Below are 20,012 nucleotides of genomic sequence, written 5' to 3'. Positions count from 1 at the left end.
TGTGTAAATCTCTCTCCAGCCGCTATCCTGCCACCTTGCTGAGCACCCCAACTTCCAAAGCAGAGCCACAGACCACAGCTGTAGCTGTCCCATCCCCCCAGGCAGGGAGCCAGAGTGTCCCCTCGCATTGCTGGGGGCAGAGGGGGGTCATGAGCCCTCCCCCAGCTTCCCAGCTCTTCTCCCCCAACGCAGGTCACTTGTTCCCTGGAAGGATGCAGGACAGCAGGATTCTGGCTTAGGGAGAAACATAGAATCATAGAATGTGTTGGGTTGGAAGGGACCTTTAAAGGTCATCTAGTCCAACCCACCTGCAGTAAGCAGGGACATCTTCAGCTAGACCAGATTGCTCAGAGCCTCATCGAGCCTGGCCTTGAATGTCTCCAGGGATGGGGCCTCCACAACCTCTGGGCAACCTGTTCCAGTGCCTCACCACCCTCATTGTAAAGAACTTCTTCCTAATGTCTAACCTAAACCTGCCCTGCTCTAGTTTAAAACCATTGCCCCTCATCCTATCACCACCTGCCCTTGCAAACAGCCCCTCCCCAGCTTTCCTGTAGGCCCCCTTCAGGGACTGGAAGGGGCTATAAGGTCTCCCTGGAGCCTTCTCTTCTCCAGGCTGAACAACCCCAACTCTCTCAGCCTGTCTTCATAGCAGAGGGGGTCCAGCCCTCTGAGCATCTTCATGGCCCTCCGCTGGACCCGCTCCAACAGGTCCATGTTCTCCTTGTGCTGAGGGCTCCAGGGCTGGGCACAGTACTCCAGGTGGGGTCTCATGAGAGCAGAGTAGAGGGGGAGAATCACCTCTCTCAATCTGCTGGCCACACTTCTTTTGATGCAGCCCAGGATGCGATTGGCCTTTTGGGCTGCAAGTGCACAAAGAAAAGTCCTGTAGATCTGCTTGCGGACACAGCAGCATCCCAGCAGGATGCCAGGAGGGATCCCAGGTGCCGAGCCTGCAGCCCACCTCTGCTGGGAAACGGTGAAGCACAGAAAGCACCGAGCCCCCGGATTTCCAGCCATCCACTCCCATCTTGTTTGTGCATTGAAACAGAGGAGGGAAAGTCAGCGATCCTGATTGCGTTACAGCCTCCCCGGGAAAGGGGCTGCAGCACCCGCAGGAGAGCCCAGGGCAGGAGCCCAGCCCGCAGCTGCCTCTGCCTCGGCCCTGGTCCGAAAAAAGGGAACTGTCAGAGGGGAATTGCTAAGTCAAGCTTTTAATTGTTGTTTTTAAGAATTTGATCATTTATAGGGTGGTTGGGGTTTCTTTTCTAATACAGGGAGAATAGTGAAGGATTTGTTGTTTAAATTGCAACATTATTCTGGTTTTTATTTTATTTTTCCACAAGGGAAGAAACAAACCCCTCTGTTCTACGCCAGCTTCACTTTAAGTACAGCAACACGGCAAACGGACAGCAGCGAGAAACCTCTTCTCAAACACTCCAGGAGGAACCGAACTATTTATTCTTTTTTTTTTTTGCAAACAACCAGCTTAAACCCCTTGGGGGAAATGCATAACTTGAACCCTTTATTTTTGCGATTACTCTCTGCTAACTCTCTCCTTTGCCCGTGTGAGCTGGGTCAGGTTTGGCTTGGGCATGGGGCTTTCAGGCTCTTTCCAGCCAAGCCTATGAAGGTGGCGGGAGAAGGCTTGCGAAGGTGATGGGAGAAGGCTTATGAGGCTGCGTAGGTCCTGAGATCCCGCTGGATGGGAAGCACAGCTTGCAGCCGCGAGACCGGCTCTCCAGCCGCAGAAGCAGAGCTGCAGCCATCAACAGCAGAGATTGCCGCAGGTTATGGATGAAGCCAACCAAAAGGCAGCTCCCCCGAGGACATGTTGGAGTGACCCGGTGTATGCGGAGCTTCTCACTTGCTGCCGGGCTGGAGCAAAAGCCACCGGACAGCTTTTGCCTCCCTGCATGGCAGGAGTGGAGCTGCAGGTCCCCATGAGGCTACTGCCCGGGCAGAGGCGGTCAGAGCTAAGGGGACAAGTGAGGACGGCAGCATCCCTGGAGCGCCAGGGCAGGCGTCCGCCTTCACCCTGCAACGGGAGAGATTTTTTCAGCCCGAATAAATGCAAAGCCCCCTATTCTGCCTGGCACAGTGGGTTTTCCTGAGGCTCATCCCGTGCCTTAACGAAGGACCCTTTCCAATCCGCGAGCTGTCAGATCCCAGAGCAGAAGGGAGGACTGTTTGTTTAGACCTATGAGGGTTAGGCAGCTCAGACTTTATTCTTGCACTTTTGATAGGTTCCTAAATGAAAATCCAATAATATTTTAAGCAGAACGAGTTCCCATGAAAGTCATTTCTAAATCGCCCGGCTCATCCTACCTGTCGGCTGGATTCTCCATCCCCACTGGCCTAAGCCCGGTGTAACGTCCCTGCTCCCAGCGGCGTTACTCCCGGGAGCCGAGTCCGGCCCTGCCGCCGAGAGCCCCCGCTGCCGCCTGCCTTTAATGAACATGTAAATAGACGAGAGGCTTGGGAGCAGAGTCACCCTGCAGTCAGGAAGTTCTCCAAAGCAGCTCGGGAGAAATAATACTTTATTCCTGGTGGTGCAAATAACTGATAGGGACTGGCTAAGAAGGGTTCATGCAAATACTCCCGAATTAAGCACCGTCTGAAGTTAGAAAGGAAAGATGATAAACACACCCGGCTTTAAAACTGCAAAATATGCTTTGCAGGCATGAAACCGGAGGAGTAACAAAACTATCTGACATCATATTAAACGGCAAAGCATTTCTTCTTCTCAGGGCTGCAGTTACCTAAAACCAGAGTCCCATTAAAGAGTCCTAACTATTATTTACATTTCTAAATCTTAAAACCATTAACAAAAGCCACTTAATTCAATTACTTTCCCTGGGCGCCGATGTTATTACATTATTGTCACGAAGCCGAGTTTGGCTCTGCGTTTCTCTTTTTTTTTTTTTTTTTCCTTTCTTTAAATTCATTCCTCTTTTCTCCGTGCCGAGTGCCTCCCCCCCACCTCCCCGTCTTCCTCTCCCCCGATGTCATTGTGTAGAACTAATGGGGTAAACTGAAATGGTATCTGTCCTCATTGACAGGTTTATGAGAATTTAATAAAGCGTGGCGCGGATAAAATGAGATATTACAAGGCCACACAAAGCTGATTGACTTCTCCACGTCAGCATTTTTATTTGGTTATTTATTTATTTATTTTCAACGCAGGGGTGATCTCACCACTTCTCCGGTAGTGCCGGCCTGGGAGAGATGAAAGGGGGAGGAAAAACGCGGGCGGCAGGAGGGGCCGATCGATCCATCGACTTGTTATCTGTGAGCATGGGCCCCGATGCTCTGTGGCTTTCCGATCGCCCCAGGAAGGTGACATATAAGAGTCAGCGAGGGCCCTTCCACCACTCCGTGTGCGTGTCCTTTCCCTTGGTAGCTCCATGCGCTGGGGTGGGCTCACCAACAACAGATAGCCCACAGGTGGGGGTCCCCACCACTTTGTTATCAGGGCATCCGAACCTTGCCAATTGTGCAAGGCATTGAACAGACACTCCGCATGGACGGGGCAGGAGGGTCATTGGCATCGCGCGAGTTGTGTGTCCCTATAGGGGTGACATCTGATGTGATGGCCCCCCGTAGCCCACCTGCTCGGCTCACCCCAGACTAAGAGCACAGCGGGGTTTACACCGACCGACGCAAAGCAATCACAACCTGCGATAGGGTTGGTCCTCAAGAGGTCCAGGAGGTCCTTGAGAAGAAGGATGCCACCAACCAGCTCCACCAAGGCATCGGCTTGCTCCATGCCTCAGTTTCCCCTCCTGCCCGATGCCCATCCTGCTTGTGTAAATGTAAATCGCAGGTCACCCGGGGGCCTGCAGAGATCAAACCTTCCCTCTGGGAAAATCAAAGTGTATATTTCAGTGTGTTTGCTCCCATCCCACGGCAAACAGGGCGAGCTGGAAATGTGGGCTGTGCGGTAAATGGCTGGCTGACTCCCTCTCCTGGCCTGTTCAGAAAGCAGCGCGCTCAGAACCCAAAAAAACCAAAATTCAGGGTTTGTGTGCTTTTTTCCCAGGCAAGGAAAACCCCAGTGCCAGTAGTCGAGGAGGTCTGGGTTCAGCCTGGTCACACTCAGAGATGCACAAGGGCTCAGGACTCCGCTACGACGCAGGACCCCACTTAAATCTTGACCCCAAACTACGGAAGAACGTTGCTTTGGGGGAAGACTGCCAGGTTTAAACTTGGGGCTGCCCTTGTTAGCCTCAAAACTTGGACCGTGGGACTTTAAACACAAATAATATTAATTGTTTCCCCCTCTCCAATATGCAGAGAGGCTGGAGATGCCCTTGCTCATTCGAGGTGGTCCATGCTCCTGGACACTGCAACAAACGCCAACAGCAGGAGATCTGCAGGTCTCCTGGGCACTGACGGTTTGCAGGATCAAGCCCTGCTGGGATATCCTCCTCCTTGGCAAAACCAGCCAGGCCCAGATGGACCAGCAGCAAATCTCCCATCTTTTCATCACAGCAACCTGAAGTCGCCTGAAATGAAAGAGCATTGCTCGCCACAAAAGCTTGGGCTGTCCCATCACCCAAAGAGCCAGAAAAGAGCCTTCTGCCTCGTTCAGCGCTCCTCACAAGTAGGGTATGTAGTGCAGGGTTTTAGGGTGCAAAAGCCTCCGAGCGCGGGATTTCTGCCAGGACAGCGGCTCAATCCTGCTCTCTGGTGGCTCCCCCCCGAAAGGCCAAGCGCATCCAGCAGCGGTGTCTTCCCGGAGCAGCAAGAGATGCACGGTGTTCCCCGTGGGCTGGAAAGGGTCTGTGCTTTTCTATTTTTTTATTGATTTAATTCAAGATACAGCTCAGAAGGCAGCTTTGCACAAGAAGATGGAGACTGCAGAAGATTTTAAGATTTCTTGCTTGAGCAGGGCGTGGGTCCATCACAGGAAGGGGGCCCATGAGCTCCGTAAGGGGTTGCAACCCACCGCCCTTCATTTAAAAGCCTCTCCAAATCCTTTGCATCGTGGCAAGCATCCTGCTGCTCTGCATAGATTGCTCACAACCCCTGCAAAAGCCTTTACTGTCATTTCTGTAAACATCCCCCCCCCCCATATCACGTCTCCTTGCTGAAGGGCCACAAGGTGTGGAGCAAGCCAGGGAGCATTTCTTCCAGATTTCCTCACCCCATCCCTGCTGAGACATACCCGTGCTCCCAGCAATACTGATGTGGCAGCGTGATGGGCTTGCTTGAAGAGCGGGGCACAAGCAGATGACCATTGGGGACACTAGCTCTGCCGCTCCCACCACAACCATCGGTCTCCGAGGGCTGGGCAATCATTGCCTGTGACCCCAGGACTGGTTTTATCAATTCAACACACCATGAGGCAGCATCCTATAAAGCCTGGTGTCATCCCTTGCTATTCTGAGGAGTATTTAAGCATCTTCTCCATACTGCCTTCACCCTGTAAAGTTTTAAACACAGAGAGGACCCCCTATTCTTCGCTCTGTAATGCACAATAAAGAAAAAGAAGGGCCAAACTTGTCCACCGTCATCCCCAGCTTTGCTGCCCTGGCTCTGCTCCCCCCTCCCTGAGCACCAGAGCTGCTCATCGGGTAAATGTATGTAAATCTTTGGCAGTATATCCACAATACCCCCCTATCTCCTGCTCTCTTTCTCTGAGCGCTGGAGTAATTACAGTGTAGAGGTGCCAGCACGAGGCATTTCTGCTGATGAATGCACTCAATCTAAGCACAGTTTTATGTATCATTAATTCCTTTAGCATTCAAAAAAATAACTTTTTTGATGGCAGATAATACTGTAATCACTCACAATTGCCAATACAATTATCTTCATTCAGCTGTGTAGAACAACGACAAGAGTAATTTTAGACACTTAAATTTTCTTTCTTTCTCTTTTTTTTTTTCCTCCTTATTTGTTAATGTTCACATGGTAAATGCAAAGCTGTTTGGACTTAGGTTGCTCTGACACAGGCACTACTGGAAATGAGTCCCCACACTCCCATTTGTACAGAGAGGCGGTTTTCAGAGCCTGATCCCAGTGCTTGCAAGGTGCACTATTTGCTTAAGGTGTCTTCAGCAATCTTAGGGATTTCCCAAAGGGTCCTCCCCGCTCTGGGGACCCCACCGCTGTGACCTCTTCAGCTTTTCCTTACCTTCCATCAAGCTCCCACGCAATAGCTGCCAGGTGCACCAAGGAGCAAAAAGAGCTTGTGCAAGTGCAAGCTGCACGTACAAGTCATGGTCCTCTGCCAGGTCAGCTCCTCCTCCACTCTCCTGAGGAAGAAAATACGTGAGCCCTCCCTCATCTGCCACAGAGCAGAGTCCGCAAAGCTGGCACAATCTACGTGTTCAATCTGCTTACTCTAACTCAGATACTCCAGTTTGAGGCAGACTACGCAGCAACCAAGTGAACAACTTGTCTGAAACATGCGATTTTTTGGCAGGGCCAAAAGGAATCACTCCCACATGACACTACCTCTTGCCTGAGCTGCTGGACAACCTCCTCCAGAGTCTCTACACGGTCCTTAGCTTGGACAAACTTTCTCTTCCTCAGCTCCTTCATGGCCAAGGTGAGCAGCACGGAGCTGCTGTGGAGCTGCACACCAGGATGGAGACAGAGCGGGGTTAAGCTCCAGTTCTGAGAGGAGACCCTTCACCTTCTTGCAGATTGTGTTGCCGAATCCCATGCAAGAGCCAGGAACCTGCAAGGAGAGGAGAAATGAAGCAAGAAGGACCACTTGCTGCTGTATACAAAGCTTGGATCTTCTTCCAGAGAGCCAGACCCTGGGAGGGGGTGACTGGCAGCTGGCGGCAGGAGCAGGTTGTTCTCCTCTGGAAAACAGTCTAAAAGCAGTAGGGTGAAATGAAGAATGGATGTGTATGAATTCCCAGGTGAACAGCAAACAATTGCTTATTGTCTCTTCTGAAATAAAGGGCAGCAAATGAAATCAGCTGAGGGCAGCAAACAGGAGATGTCGCCTCCCTGTAGCACATGGATAAACCGTGGATCTCCCTGCTGCAGGACACCGCGGGTGCCAGAATCGGATTGCTTCACACCAGAAATATCTGTATGAACACGCAGCTATTAGTCACCCAAACCTAACCTCTGGCTTGAGAAGCCACAGCAACCCAGACGGCGGGAGACAGCATTAAGGAAAACATTGCTGTGTTTTTGCCACGCTCTTGTGGCGTCTACTGTGGTGTCAGATGAACTGGAGGGAAGCTAGCTGGTCCTTCAGCCCGAGCTGGTTCAGCTGATCATGTGTGATCTGTCACGGTTGGAAGAAGATGACGCCTTTCTGCCCCTCCTTTGGTAACCACAGTGTTACAGCATCGCTGGGGTGTGGGGGTGGTACCCACCCAGCTGCAGCTCTGTGGACACATGGAAGGGTGTGGGCAATGGGGAAGGAAGCCTTCACGGATCCAGCTGATCGTTTCGCCCTCCCTTAGCCGCAGGCTCCAGCCGTTTCAGGCAGTGCAGGATGGGCAGGATCCATCCTTTTTTCCAGCACCCCAAGGTTCAAGCCTGCTTTGCTGCAGCATATGGGCAGCCCTATGGATGTAACAGCAGAAAGTCTCCACTTGCTCATCTGGCAAGGACAGGCCAGTGTCTCAAAGGGACATCAGGGCACCACTTGCCCCACAAGCCAGCAGTTAGCCCCCAATCTGGCCCATGGGGAGCAACGCCAGACCCAGTTTACCTCTCTTAGGTGGTGCCAGGCACATCTTCCTGGACAGGGCATCCCCAGCCACCACCTGCCTGTGCTTGGAGTCCCCCTGTCCCATCTCTGCTGGAAGCCGGGTCACAGCAGAGACCTGCTGCATTTTGGGGTTTCCCATGCTCTGAGTTAACCTCCTGGAGCTTGCCAGTGTCCCACCTGATGTCTCAACTCCATTTATCCACTCCCACACACTTGCCTGTGGGAGGGGAGAAGGGGGTTCTCCAGCACAGGTGCCCCAGGCATCAAGTTCATATTTTGTTTTCTGCCCTTTGATGAGCTGAACTGCAGAAGCTGAAAATTGTTCCTGCATGAGAGATTTTAAGCAGGGTTTTGACTAGGGGGAAGAGGGTTGGAGAAGTAATTTTTCCCCTTCCACCAGAACTAGTTTTTAACTTCTGTTTCTCCAGAGTTCACCACCTTTCTTGTTCTCTTGTTAAAAGTCTTCAGGTGCACCTGGTTTTACTGCCTGCAGGGAAACAGCCCTATTCTGGCATTGTGCTGCCATGGGATGAGATTAGTGCAGCTGAGGAGAGCACGAAGCCTCCAGCAGGAGAAAGGAGGAGGTAGGGATCGCAGCATCTACTTTCGTGAACCTTGAGCTGATCCCATCCTCCTGTCTCACTGCAAGGGCACCCCCCGCCAACCCTGCTCCCCTTGTGGTTTCTTGTGCCCTGAGCAGCGCCCAGAGCACGGGGCTGCAGTGCCCTGGGAAGCTGGCGTTACTGGATAATCCTCTGAGCCCTACAGTCGGGGGGGGGGGGGTAGAAAAAAGAAGAAAAAAAAACCCTCACACAACAGTGGGGAATAAGAGGCTGTTCTTGCATGTAATTTCCTTGACGCAGACAACAGGGAGCTGCTTGTCCTCAAATATGGAACAAGAAGCCATAAGCCACGAGTTCAATGAGAGCTGAATATTTCCAAAGCTTTAACACCCTTCAGCAAAGACGGTCCCGGGACACCGTGTACGCACAGCATTTCCCTCCAGGGGAGCCAGGCTCTGGTGCAAGCTCCTCAGGTGCTGCCAGAGTAGCCCTGAGGGCCCGCAGGTTGATGCAACAACAGGATTAACACCAGGAAAATCAAGTCTGGGGGTATGTGACCCTCCATGGCATTTTCTAGCTCAGCATCTGCCAGTGGTGGCTTAGGCACAGCTCAACCTGCTGGGAAGCAGGAGGAGGGAGAAGCCATCCCAAATCCTTCCCGACAGGTTTTCCACAATCCTGTGGGCAGCATCTAAACTGGATAGCTTGAAACATTTCATACAGTCATAGAATGGTTTAGGTTGGAAGGGACCTTAAAGATCACCCAGTTCCAACCCCCCTGCCATGGGCAGGGACACCTCCCACTAGACCAGGCTGCTCAAAGCCCCATCCAGCCTGGCCTTGAACACTTCCAGGGATGGGGCATCCACAGCTTCTCTGAGCAACCTGTTCCAGCGTTTCACCACCCTCACAGTGAAAAATTTCTTCCTGATACCTAATCTAAATCTCCCCTCTTCCAGTTTGAAGCTATTACCCCTTGTCCTATCAGCGGGGAAGTTTAAGGACAGACTCCATGTAGGGCTGGCCACAAAGAAATTATTTTGGAGTTTCCCTCAAAACTGAGTGCAAGGCCCCAGCACACACACCCCCCGCCCGAGCAGGGATGCCAGACTGCTGCTGTCAGAAGCCGCAGCACTTAACAAAGCACAGGCACACCCATGCTCCACCAGCGATGAAATGGACTCTACCGGGCACAGGCTGTGGCATTTATTGTTTTTTTTCCCACACAGCTGCTCGGCTTCAGGAAATGCAAAAGGAGACGGGTACCTTTGGGACTCCCGCCTCGCTCCTTTGATGCTCTTAGCCAAGACTCTCCCCAGAGAGGCTGAAAAATTACAGGGAGATCAAAGTCCCGCTTGGGGAACTGCAAAATAAATAAACCTTATCAGAGAGAGAGAGAGACAGAGAGACCACCCAGCACAGGGAGGGGTGAGTTTTCACCCAGGAGCTTTTCCTGCTCCCAGATCTCCTCCCCCCTTACCCGCGCTGCCGCTCGCAAAGCCGCAAACTGGTTAAAGCCTTTTCTTTTCCAGCGAATCCAACCCTCTCCCGCCCGGGAATCCTTCCCAGGTTTTGCCTCCCTCTCCCCCACCTCCCCATCGGCGAGCGGTTGCCCTTGGACCCGGCCGGCAGCGGGGAGGCGCCGGCAGCGGGGAGGAGCGAGGGGCGAGCGGGGCTCTCGGCCGGTTAGCCAACCCGGCTAGCCAGCCCCCGCCATGCGGGTCCCCTTGCCCGCCCTGCTCTGCTGCTCGGCCGCCAGCCTGCTGCTCCTGCTGCGATGGCGGCGGCGAAGGGGGCTGTGGAAGAAGGTGGAGGAGGCTCGGCGGAGGCAGGAGCGCAGCTTGGTGCAGATGGAGACGGCCGTGCAGCGCTTTCGGGAGCAGGTGGGTACCATAAAGCCGCGCTTCTTCCCTCCTTTTCTCCCCCCCCCCACCTCCCCGGGGGGAACGCTGGGGATGGGAAAAGCCGCGCTTCTCCCCTCCGTTTTCCCCCGGGGGAAAGGCTGGGGATGGGCAGAACCCGCCCGGTGCTGGCTCCTCACTCTCGCCCCTTCCCCATGGCGTGGCCCCGGGGACAGCCGGCGGGCGAGGGGCTGCTCTCGCAGAGCTGCCAGGCGGCGTCCCGGCTCCTCGTAGGGAGCCACGGAGGAATTTAGTTTTATTTTCTTTGTAAATCTCTGCGTGCACGCATCCCTGCGGCCGTGCAGGGCTCCCCTCTGCAGCAGGGACGGGGAGGAGGAGGATGCGCTCCCCGGTGCAGCCGGGGGATAAACGGGCGGCGGCGCAGGCGCCAGCGAGCGGCAACCGGTAAGGGAGGGGAGGAAAATCCCTGCCCCTCCTCTGAAAGCTTCCCGGCCCTCTGCCGCCATGGTGGGAGGCTCATCCTGGCTGCTGAGGAGGGGAGAAGCCGTGCGTGTTATCAGCAGAGGCCGAAGTGCAGCTCTGCAGTCCGGGGGCGCTGCCCGCAGGGACGGGGCGTGATGCCGACGGGGTATGGTCCCATCAAACCTCCCGACCTGTGTTTGGAGTGGACTCCCTCAGGGTCAGAGTCCAGCTTAGGGGATGAGGTTTGATGCTTTTTTTCGTGGTATGTAGTAGGGAAATCTCTGCTGACCCAAAAATGACCTGTCCGCTGTCAGCCAAGCAGCTCCCTGGTTTGTGCACTTCCCTGGAGGATGCCTTGGTGATGCCAGAAGATCTGGCACCAGGTCGAATTTTGCTTCTTGCTGGAGCAATGTCTTTGACCATGCTGCCAGTTCCCACTGTAATTCAGCAGAGAACATTGCGCCGAGCGGTTCCCCCAGGCCTGCCCAAGACCTGTCTGAACAAGGCTGCGCAAAAGACTTTCTCTTAAACAGCAGGTGCTTGATGTCTGGCCAGAAAAGCAAAAGGCTTTTTAGAAAGCCCGGGTTGCTACTGGCCTTGCAGGTTTCCCACCGTGCTCACTGGTATCAGAGTAGGGGCAGGATTGCAGTCCTGAGGCAAATATTGCATTTGGCCACCGGACAGCAGATATTTTTTGTACGGGTTACAGTGGGCACCAAGGGGAGAGGAGGAACCCACCAGCTGAGGTAGAGCTGTGTCATTACCTGTTCAATCTTTCCCTTAGCATCCTTCCGTGAATGCGGTCTCCATCCTCTCTCTGCCTTTGCCGGAGCTCTCCAAGAAACTCCGGGATGGCTCGCTCCCTCCGGAGCATGTCTTCTACGCCTACGTGGGCAAGGTGAGGAGCAAGGGTGGTGGGGCTGCATCTCACCCACAGTGGGGCTGGCTCTCTTGAGAGAAGCCCAGGTTCAAGTGGACTGGTTCAAACGCTGCTGAGCAGTTAATGCTGGGCCCTTCTGCACTTTTCTGTGAGCAAGGGGAGAGCTGGGCATCTGGCTGCCATGGCTCTTGGCTTGGTTTGGAGCAAAGGGGAGCATCAATCTCAGCATCTGGAGAGCCCATACCTTCCCAGGGACAGGTGTAGCTATAAGGAAGCTTCAGAGTGCTGCTGTTGTCTCCCCTCCATCTCCAAATGGGTTGGTAAACCTCAAGAACTCAGTGTCCGCTTTCATCCTCTGCTTTTGCCATAATGCCCTGATCACCCCCTGGGTTCCCACTTTGGGCTTATCATTTTATGCCACTTGATCCAGAGCCTTGGGTATTCTGCTGAGCTGAGTGCCTCTGTCCGTCACACACCAGCTGGTGCTACAACCCAGCTATGTCCAGACCAACATTTTGGAGTTTAGCATTAAAATATCTTGGAAAGGAACAGCAAGGGCTGCCCTGATACCGACTGTCCAGATGGGGAGGTGGAAAAGGGGGAAGAGGCAGATGTCCTCTGCAAAACAGAAGGCTGTTGTGCAATGTCCTGGACTGCATCTCACCCACGAGCTTTGCCTGCTTTCTCCAAGGCCCTCCAAATCGCCATAGAAACCAACTGCATCACGGAGTATCTGCAGGAAAGTGAGACCCAGGTCCGGAAAGCGAAGCTGACAGAGAAGCTGGGTTTGCTCTATGGAGTGCCTGTCAGCATCAAAGACTCCATCGACTGCGAGGTACCACCAGCGTGATACCGCGTGTATCCTGAGATCCATGTGATTTGAAGATTGGTGGTGGGGGGAGGTTTGACCTCAGCTGGACTTTGTCATAGCTGATGTGGGATGGCCTGCCCTGGCTGGTGACAGGGTTTGCTCCCTGTCTCCCATATGAGCCAGTAGAGAGCTGGTCAGATTTACTGACAATACGCTATGTGTGCAATGGGTGGGTTGTTGGAGGTGCACGCACATGCTTATATATAGAGATAAAAATACGAGGGCAGGGGGAATTGCAGTCCTCCGTTTGGAAACCTCATTGTCCTGTGTTCCCAGGGCCATGATTCCACGTTAGGGTTTATAAAAAATATCAATAAGCCCGCAGCAGAGGACAGCGTGGTGGTGCAGGTGCTCAGGAGACAGGGGGCAATTCCGTTTGTGAAAACCAACGTTCCCCAGTCCCTCATCAGGTAGGTGGGCGCTCCCTTCCCTCGGCGCAGCGGCAGTCCTCCCTCCCTCATCTCAATGAGGGTTTCCATCAAGTCTAATTCTCATTTCCACCTTCTTTTTAAGTCACAGCACCTGATCCCCATCCTTAGTGTCTTTTAGGTGTTTCTTAAGAAAGTAAACACATTTACGCTAAGGATGAAAATTAACTGTAGTTCCAAATGAAATAAATAAGCAAAAGAGGAGGAGAGGAGAAGAGAAAACACTGATCTTCTTTTTTGTGGGGGGTATTTTTAAGTAACTTTAATTTTCTTTTTTTTTTTTTTTTTTTTTTTTAATGAAACCCCCAGAGGTGATCCTGTTAACTATACAGTGGAAATGCATATTAATGGCAGGGGAAGCTGGTTAAGCTAATGACCTTAAATTATCCTGCCCCCAAACCTCCTGCTGTATCTGGCAAGACCGCTCTGGGTGTCGCTGATATGGGGTGAGGTCGGGTGTGCTCTGCTGGACAGACACCCCCTGTAGCGTCCCCGTGTCCTGCCAAGTGAACTCTGGCAAAGCTCCTCGGTGGGTGACCGTTCCCCAGCCCTGTGAAATGCCTTCCTTAAGGCGATGCAACAACGACTGGCTGTGTTTAAAAAAAAAAACACAAAAACACACAAAGAAGTTGCCCCAGGGGTTACCGGATTTTGCACCAGTTCCTCGGAGAGTCCGATGTTCAAATATGACTGCAGCTGGCATTTGGCCTGTTCCCAAGCAGGGGCTCAGCACCCCCTGGGTGGGGAGGCCTGGACCTACTCCAAGTGGGCTGTTTCGGATGTCCTCTGGCCCTTGGGACTGCCCAAAGGGAGCCTTTCCAGGACGTTTGATGTATTTTTGCTGCCAGAGGGTCTGTCTGGGGAAGGCTTGACGATGCTGAAATTAGCTGGCAGTGAATCCAGGTCCTGGGAACACCACAAAAAGGCTGGCAGTCTTCATGGGAGCTTTGGGAAGCTCCCTCAGAGTAAATGATGTCAATGTAACAACTAGTTACCTAATTACCTAACAAATTACCTAATTACCTTCTGAAGGTCTTTTCGTAGTGACTGGGGTCCGTATCAGCGGCTATCTACATTCCTCTCATTCGCGATCACTCTCTCTCTCTCTTTAGCTATGACTGCAAGAACTTAATCTTTGGTCAGACGTTCAACCCTCTGCTCTACACCAGAAGCCCCGGAGGCTCCTCTGGTGGAGAAGGGGCACTTGTAGGAGGAGGTGGGTCCATTCTGGGCTTTGGGACAGATGTAGGAGGGAGCCTGCGTTTCCCCGCTGCCTTCTGTGGGATCTGTGCACTCAAACCCACCGGGAACAGACTCAGGTACCGCGAGTAATGCAGTGATGTCTCTGGGTGAGACACCCTACCCACCGCTGTGCTGGGATGCTCCTGCTCCTGTGAGCAAGGGAAAACTTGGGAGGAACTGAGAAGGGCTCGTTTCTCCCTCCTGCCCAGACATTTTCTGGGGCCTGTATGGAGGGAAGCATTGGTTCCCCCAGAACGGAGAGGGGGAAACCTCTCCATCTGCATGCTAAGGGGGTCGTTGTTCCTGACTGACGGGGCATAAATCATTGTGGGCTAGGTTGGGTCCCCCTTGGGCTTCCCCTTGGCCCTTCCTTCAGCCAGCCTCTGCACCTGCAAAGGCAGGGCAGTGTTTACCACTTGCTACTGCTTAAAGCCTTTCCCTTCTGTGAAAACTACTTCAGCTGCTATATTCTGTGTGTCTCTCTTTTTCACAGTAAAAAAGGAATCATTGCTGGTGTCCTTGGGCAGAAGGCAGGTAGGAATTGGTGGCTGTCCCCCAGGGAAGGGCAGTAGGGCAGGGCTGAGAAGGTTGTGGGGGACCTTCTCCAACACATTCAGAGAGAGAAGCAGGTTCCCTTTTAGAGACTCTTCCAAGAGCCACCCCCATGCTGTGATTCCCAAGAAACTGGAATACGTGTGAGCCAAGCTGAGCAGTTTGTGTAATGCATAAACCTGAACACGCCCTGTAACCCCACGTTGTTGCATTGGCCACCACTGCTTCATGGGAGCTGGGATTAACAGTCAGAGGGGGTGTTTTGTGACGTCCTTGTGTCATGATCGACAAAGCTTTTTGCTTAATTTTGTAAATCATGAAATGGAGCACATGGGGCACATATTGGGGGATAGCAACTCCTGGTCCATAATGATGAGCCTGCTGGTGGGAAGACGCCTGTAGGCATCCCCAGCCCAGTTCTCAAAGAGGAACTGTTGCCAGCACTAGACTAAGTCAAAATGATGCCAAGAGGTCCTGCTTTTGCAGGACATGCCCTTCAAAGACCCCCAGCCATGAATGTTCTCTTCTGGTCTCTTCCAGTGGTCGCAGCAGTGGGACCGATGGCAAAAGACGTGGAGAGCCTGGCGCTGTGCATGCGGGCGCTCCTCTGCGAGGACATGTTCAACCTGGACAGCACAGTGCCCCCCCTTCCCTTCAATGAAGAGGTAAAGAACCTCAAAGGGGGCAAAAGCCTCTGAGAAGAGCTTCCGTCGCTCAGGCTGAAAATGCCAGCGGCTTATGGAAGCCCTCCAGGACCTGCTCCAACCTGCCACATGCTGTGGGTGGGCAAGTGAGCGAGAGAAGTGCTGCCTTCCAGACTCGCCCTGCGGCACGGGTGTAGTTGACTCCTGATGCCGCTGATATCCTTCCACGCTGGTGCCCTCCCTTGCTTTGCAGGTGTATGCCAGCACACAGCCCCTCCGCATAGGCTACTACGAAACCGATTTCTTCACCATGCCAAGCCCTGCCATGAGACGCGCCGTTCGGGAGACGAAGCAGATGTTGGAGGATGCCGGCCACACGGTAGGATGTTGATTGAACCCAACAGTCGCGCTGCCTCTATTCTTCCTTCCTGCCATATCTTTGGGACCCGTGTGCGAACATCAAGCAAATTTGGCAGGGAAAGAGGGCCTGGAATCCACTCAGCTTCACACAGCTTTGATGAAAGTAGATAGCTGCTTCTGGAAAAGAGAAATTCTTTGTATTGCAACTTGATTTCTCCTCTCAGCAGGATCTCAGCACTCTTTAGGTTCTGGTGAACACAAAAGGAAGCCTGCCCTGATCCATAACACGTGCTAGGGAGTAGACACACTGCTGTGTGACTTATCTGTAGCGTGGGTGTATTTACTTACACCCTGGCTGAGATCCATATTGCACTAGGTGTTGTACAGACGGGTCCCGAGGCAGTGCAGGGACCTTACAGTCCTGGTGGTGCATGATTACTGTCAGCTCAGCATGTTTCCTGAGCCTGATGGACCATCTCTCTTCAGTGGCTGTGACGAGCTGTTGTCCCGCTACTTGTTTAGTCTATTCTCAAGCCAGTTTCACCTCTCCTGCATCATGTCCTTTGGCAAGCAGTTCCACAGACGTTGCATGGAAAGCCACCTCCTGGTTTTGTATCTGGAAACACGGACCTAAGGAGAAAACAAAAGCACAGTTGCAGATGGCACATCTTTTATAGCCAAGTAGTCCCATATTGGCCCAGCCCCGTTTCCAGGGTCTCAGGTTTCAGAGGCTGCCATTTCAGCAAGTCATCTCCTCTGCATGAGGCATGGTCGTGGCTGCACGCCTCCCCCTTACCCTTGTGCAAGGACCAGGAGTGAAGTGGGGAGCACAGACCCCTCAGCTCTGTCACCCACTGCCAGTTTTGGAGGGACCTTTGTGCCTTGGGGCTGCTTGGGCATCAGGGGGCCAAGCCCATCCTGTATCTTTTGACTCAACAGTTGCTGGTCAGAGGGAAAATGGTGTTTTCAGGGAATGATGGATGGGATGGGGAGGACCTGGTGGCCTCGGATGCTAGGGGCTTTCCTGAGGGCTTGTCAGGAAAACCTCAGCCCAGCTTGGCCCACTGGGAGCCCTTGATGGCTTCTCCCATGCAGCTTCCTTGTGCTTGTGCCACTGACTCCTCTTCCGTTGTCCTTCCAGCTGGTGCCCTTTGAACTCACAAATGTGGACTACATGATGTTTAACTTCTGCGTCAGGGGAATGTTTGCAGATGGGGGTGCCTCCTTTCTCAAGAAATTGTAAGTACAGCCTGGTGTGATGGGTGCCTTTCTATGGAAATCCTCCCCAGGGTCTGGCTACCGTCCAGATATGGGTAGCAGATCTACTGGATGCAGACGGGGGCTGATATGCACTGGGATTTACTGGGGAGCTTACCCTCAACCAATTCGGCCAAACTTTGTGTCTCTCTGGGATTGTTACCAGCCTTGACAGATAAAAGGAGACTGGCTGCCACTACCCTATAAATACCGTGAGAATCAGAGGAGCCCAGAGGAAGGGAGCAAACCTTTTCTTATCACTTAGATCTGCTGTTCAGAGGGGTTGGGCTTGTGAAAGCTGATCCACTGTGATTCCTTCCTAACGCTGCTCAGCTAAACACCCGTTTCTCTTTCAGCAAAGGGGAGCTGGAGAAGAGTAGCATGGGGGTGTTCTTCTGGTTGGCGAAGTCACCAAGCTGGCTAAAAACTCTCCTCTCCTGGATTGCCAAACCCTTCGTAAGGTCCATTTCTTTCTAGCATAGATGTAGTTAAACAACAGCTGGTGAATAACGTGTCTCCCATTGCAGTGAGGCTTTATCAAAGAGAAGTCTCTAGGCATTGCTTCCTGGCCGTGCTTAGATACATCTCCAAACTGGAGTCATGCTATTTCTGTTCCTCCTCTCCCCACTTTGGGGAAGGTCCACGAGTCCTACCTGAGCAGCTTGTGTTTGTGACGGACTGTCTCAGAGGACAGGGCTGGGTTTAATGTAAATTATCTTTCATTTTTTTTTTTAACTCTCTCCTTCTCAGATGCCTCGATTTTCAGATATCGTCAGAAGTATGAGAGCAAAGTGAGTAAATCTGAGCCTGAGCAAATGCGTGAAGATTTGGGTTTCTCTTTTGGAGAGCCGCAGTGTTTGCTACGTTAGGGATACTGCCCCAGCTGCGTGTGTCTGAGAAAATAGGAGGCAGAAAACACAAAGGTGGGCGCAAACAGAGCAGTTCACGTCAACACCGTAACCCTGCAGGGTTTGACAAGCTTCTCGTACTGAGGATGGGAATGGGGCTTGGGGCTCACAGCCTCTTGCTTAGGAACTGGATGGAGCTTGTGGGAATGAAATATAGTGTTGGCTTCAGCACTGGTTAACGTATCCGTCATGCCACCAAGTAGGGACCCTGTAAGACAGAAGGAAGGTAAATGCACAGAGAAGGAGGCTTGCTCCTCCTCGCTGCCATGTCAGTGTTGGGCAGATAGTGAGGAGAAAGGACTCAAGTCCCGTAGCAGAGCGGGTGTGTTTCGTGCTGTGCCTCCGAGGCAGTACGTCTGTCCCCGCATCAAAGCACCAGTCCGCCTCACACAGCCTGGCCACTGGGAAATGTTGTGCCTGGGCTTCTACCTCCTCAGCACAGGGGCAGTAACGGGGCTGGACACTTGTCAGGCCAAAGCAGCACTGCACTAATCTGCCTTTAGTCTTCATCCCTCCATCATGGGCAGGAGCAGAAATGAGACCCCCCCCCCAGCCCTTCAGAGGAAAGACAGGCCTTTGCCAAAGTCCTCCCTTCCCTTGGCTGCAGCTCCAGGAGTAGAGTTAACCTGTCCCCATCTGCGTTTTGATGCCCTTCTCTGCCCCTAAAGCTGCTCTTTGGAGCACCTCTTGATGCCTTTCATGGGTTTTCTTTCCTTTTTCAGCACAGTGGATGAAGTCTGGAGTCTTCATCATGAAATTGAGGTAAAGTGTTGCAATTTGGGGTTAGATAGTTTTTTGTGTTCTTTCTCTTTGGGAAGAGGCAGATTCAGTACCCACCAAGGTTAGGAGATGATCAAGTCACTGGTGATGTGAGGTAGGAACATAGGTCACTCCTCAACAGATCTCACTTGGACATGCAAGTTCTCATGATACATAGACATGTTCATGATAACAAATCAGACCTGAATTTTTTACTCCTACACTTGAAAACATAGACCATCAGCCACATTACGTTTGTCTTCCTCAAGATCCATGCCCGTGTCCCAGGTTGCCACGTGCTCCTGCACTCACTCTTTTCCCACCTCCAGTTTTAGCCGGGGGAGGGTGCTTTGTACACTGGGAGGGCTGTTGGCCAAGCGGGAAAGGGTTGCTGGATTTTAGCAGGATCAGGCGTGATGTGGCCTGATGGCTGCTCCTGGGGAAAGGCCGAGAGCCCGGCTGGGCACCCAAGGAGAGCCTCAGCCAGCAGCCATGGGACAGTACATCCACCCCGCTGACCACCAGTGCGTTTCCTCCTCAGGAGTTTTGCTACCAGTTCATCGGCCAGTGGAAAAAGCTGAATCTGGACGTCATGCTTTGTCCCATGCTGGGGCCGGCTCTCGGCATCGGCTACCCTGGGAAGCTCTCAGGTAGGACTGCCGATGGGGGACCTTTATCTCCAGCGTGCCCCTGCTGCAGCACTCCACCAGCATCAGTGGGAAGTGTTCCTTCCCCTCACATCCCCAAGGCACTGGCTAGTGGTGGGAAGAGCTGGGCTCTTGGGGCAGCTGCCGCCCCAGCCCGTGGGGTACACCCAGGACAACCCCCCCGGAGCATGTGGGAGCCAAGGGGCAGGTTTCCATCCCACAGCCCTTGAGTTCCCAGTGCAAGAGCCCCGTTAGCTGGAAGCTCATATACATGGAGGGGGGTGAAGGCTTTCTCTGTGGCGGACCGGCGCTGCGAGCTCCCCTTCTCCTGCAGTGGCAGTCAGCTACACCATGCTCTACAACGCCTTGGACTTCCCCGTCGGTGTGGTCCCTGTCACGGTGGTGACTGACGAGGACGAGGAGGAGCTGAAGGGCTACAAGGGGTACTTTCGGGACTGGTGGGACCGGACCCTGGCAAAGGTGAGTGGCAACAGGTTCCCCAAGGCCAGGAGCATCCCCATCCCTTCTCCCTGGACATGCCCCTGCCCTCCCCCCCTCTCTTTGTGTCACAGGCTTTTCGGGGCAGCGCGGGGCTGCCCGTGGCCGTGCAGTGCGTGGCCTTGCCGTGGCAGGAGGAGCTGTGCCTGCGGTTCATGAAGGAGGTGGAGGCACTCGCCCTGAAGAAAAACAGCTTCTTCTGAGTCCTACGTGCTTACCCGGTGCAGGATCCCAGCGAGCATCAGCGCAAGGTCCGCCTGTGGTCTGACTCGCCTGAGGACACGGTGATGGCTGGGCTGGCTGCTGGCTTTGGGGCACAAGGGGAAAGCGAGGCGAGCTCCGTGGTGGTGGAGCACTTCCAATCATTGTCCTAATACAGTATTTTTTTGGTA

The 20,012-nt window shown here is 53.3% G+C and overlaps 1 protein-coding gene across 1 annotated transcript; it reads left to right on the top strand.

Moving 5' to 3' along the window:
• The first annotated feature begins 9,485 nt into the window (after window positions 1-9,485).
• LOC141747551 (fatty-acid amide hydrolase 1-like) lies at window positions 9,486-20,012 on the top strand. The gene is made up of 16 exons (XM_074597984.1): window positions 9,486-9,678; window positions 9,783-10,133; window positions 11,359-11,472; window positions 12,146-12,289; window positions 12,602-12,735; window positions 13,866-14,072; window positions 14,489-14,529; window positions 15,088-15,212; window positions 15,445-15,570; window positions 16,693-16,790; window positions 17,165-17,264; window positions 17,559-17,599; window positions 18,439-18,478; window positions 19,017-19,125; window positions 19,457-19,602; window positions 19,695-20,012. Exons 2-16 carry the CDS (start codon window positions 9,966-9,968, stop codon window positions 19,821-19,823), a joined length of 1,722 nt encoding a protein of 573 aa, XP_074454085.1. The 5' UTR covers window positions 9,486-9,678; window positions 9,783-9,965; the 3' UTR covers window positions 19,824-20,012.

The sequence above is a fragment of the Larus michahellis genome, chromosome 8 (genome assembly GCF_964199755.1).
Source record: "Larus michahellis chromosome 8, bLarMic1.1, whole genome shotgun sequence".
NCBI lineage: Eukaryota > Metazoa > Chordata > Aves > Charadriiformes > Laridae > Larus > Larus michahellis.
The sequence above is the reverse complement of the archived record's forward strand: the minus strand, read 5'-3'. Positions and strand labels throughout refer to the sequence as shown.

Coding starts and splice junctions, on each gene's coding strand:
- LOC141747551 (XM_074597984.1), top strand. CDS start 9,966: ATGCGGGTCCCCTTGCCCGCCCTGCTCTGCTGCTCGGCCGCCAGCCTG. Junction 15,571..16,692: donor TGGAGGATGCCGGCCACACG/GTAGGATGTTGA, acceptor TTGTCCTTCCAG/CTGGTGCCCTTTGAACTCAC. Junction 19,603..19,694: donor GGGACCGGACCCTGGCAAAG/GTGAGTGGCAAC, acceptor TTTGTGTCACAG/GCTTTTCGGGGCAGCGCGGG.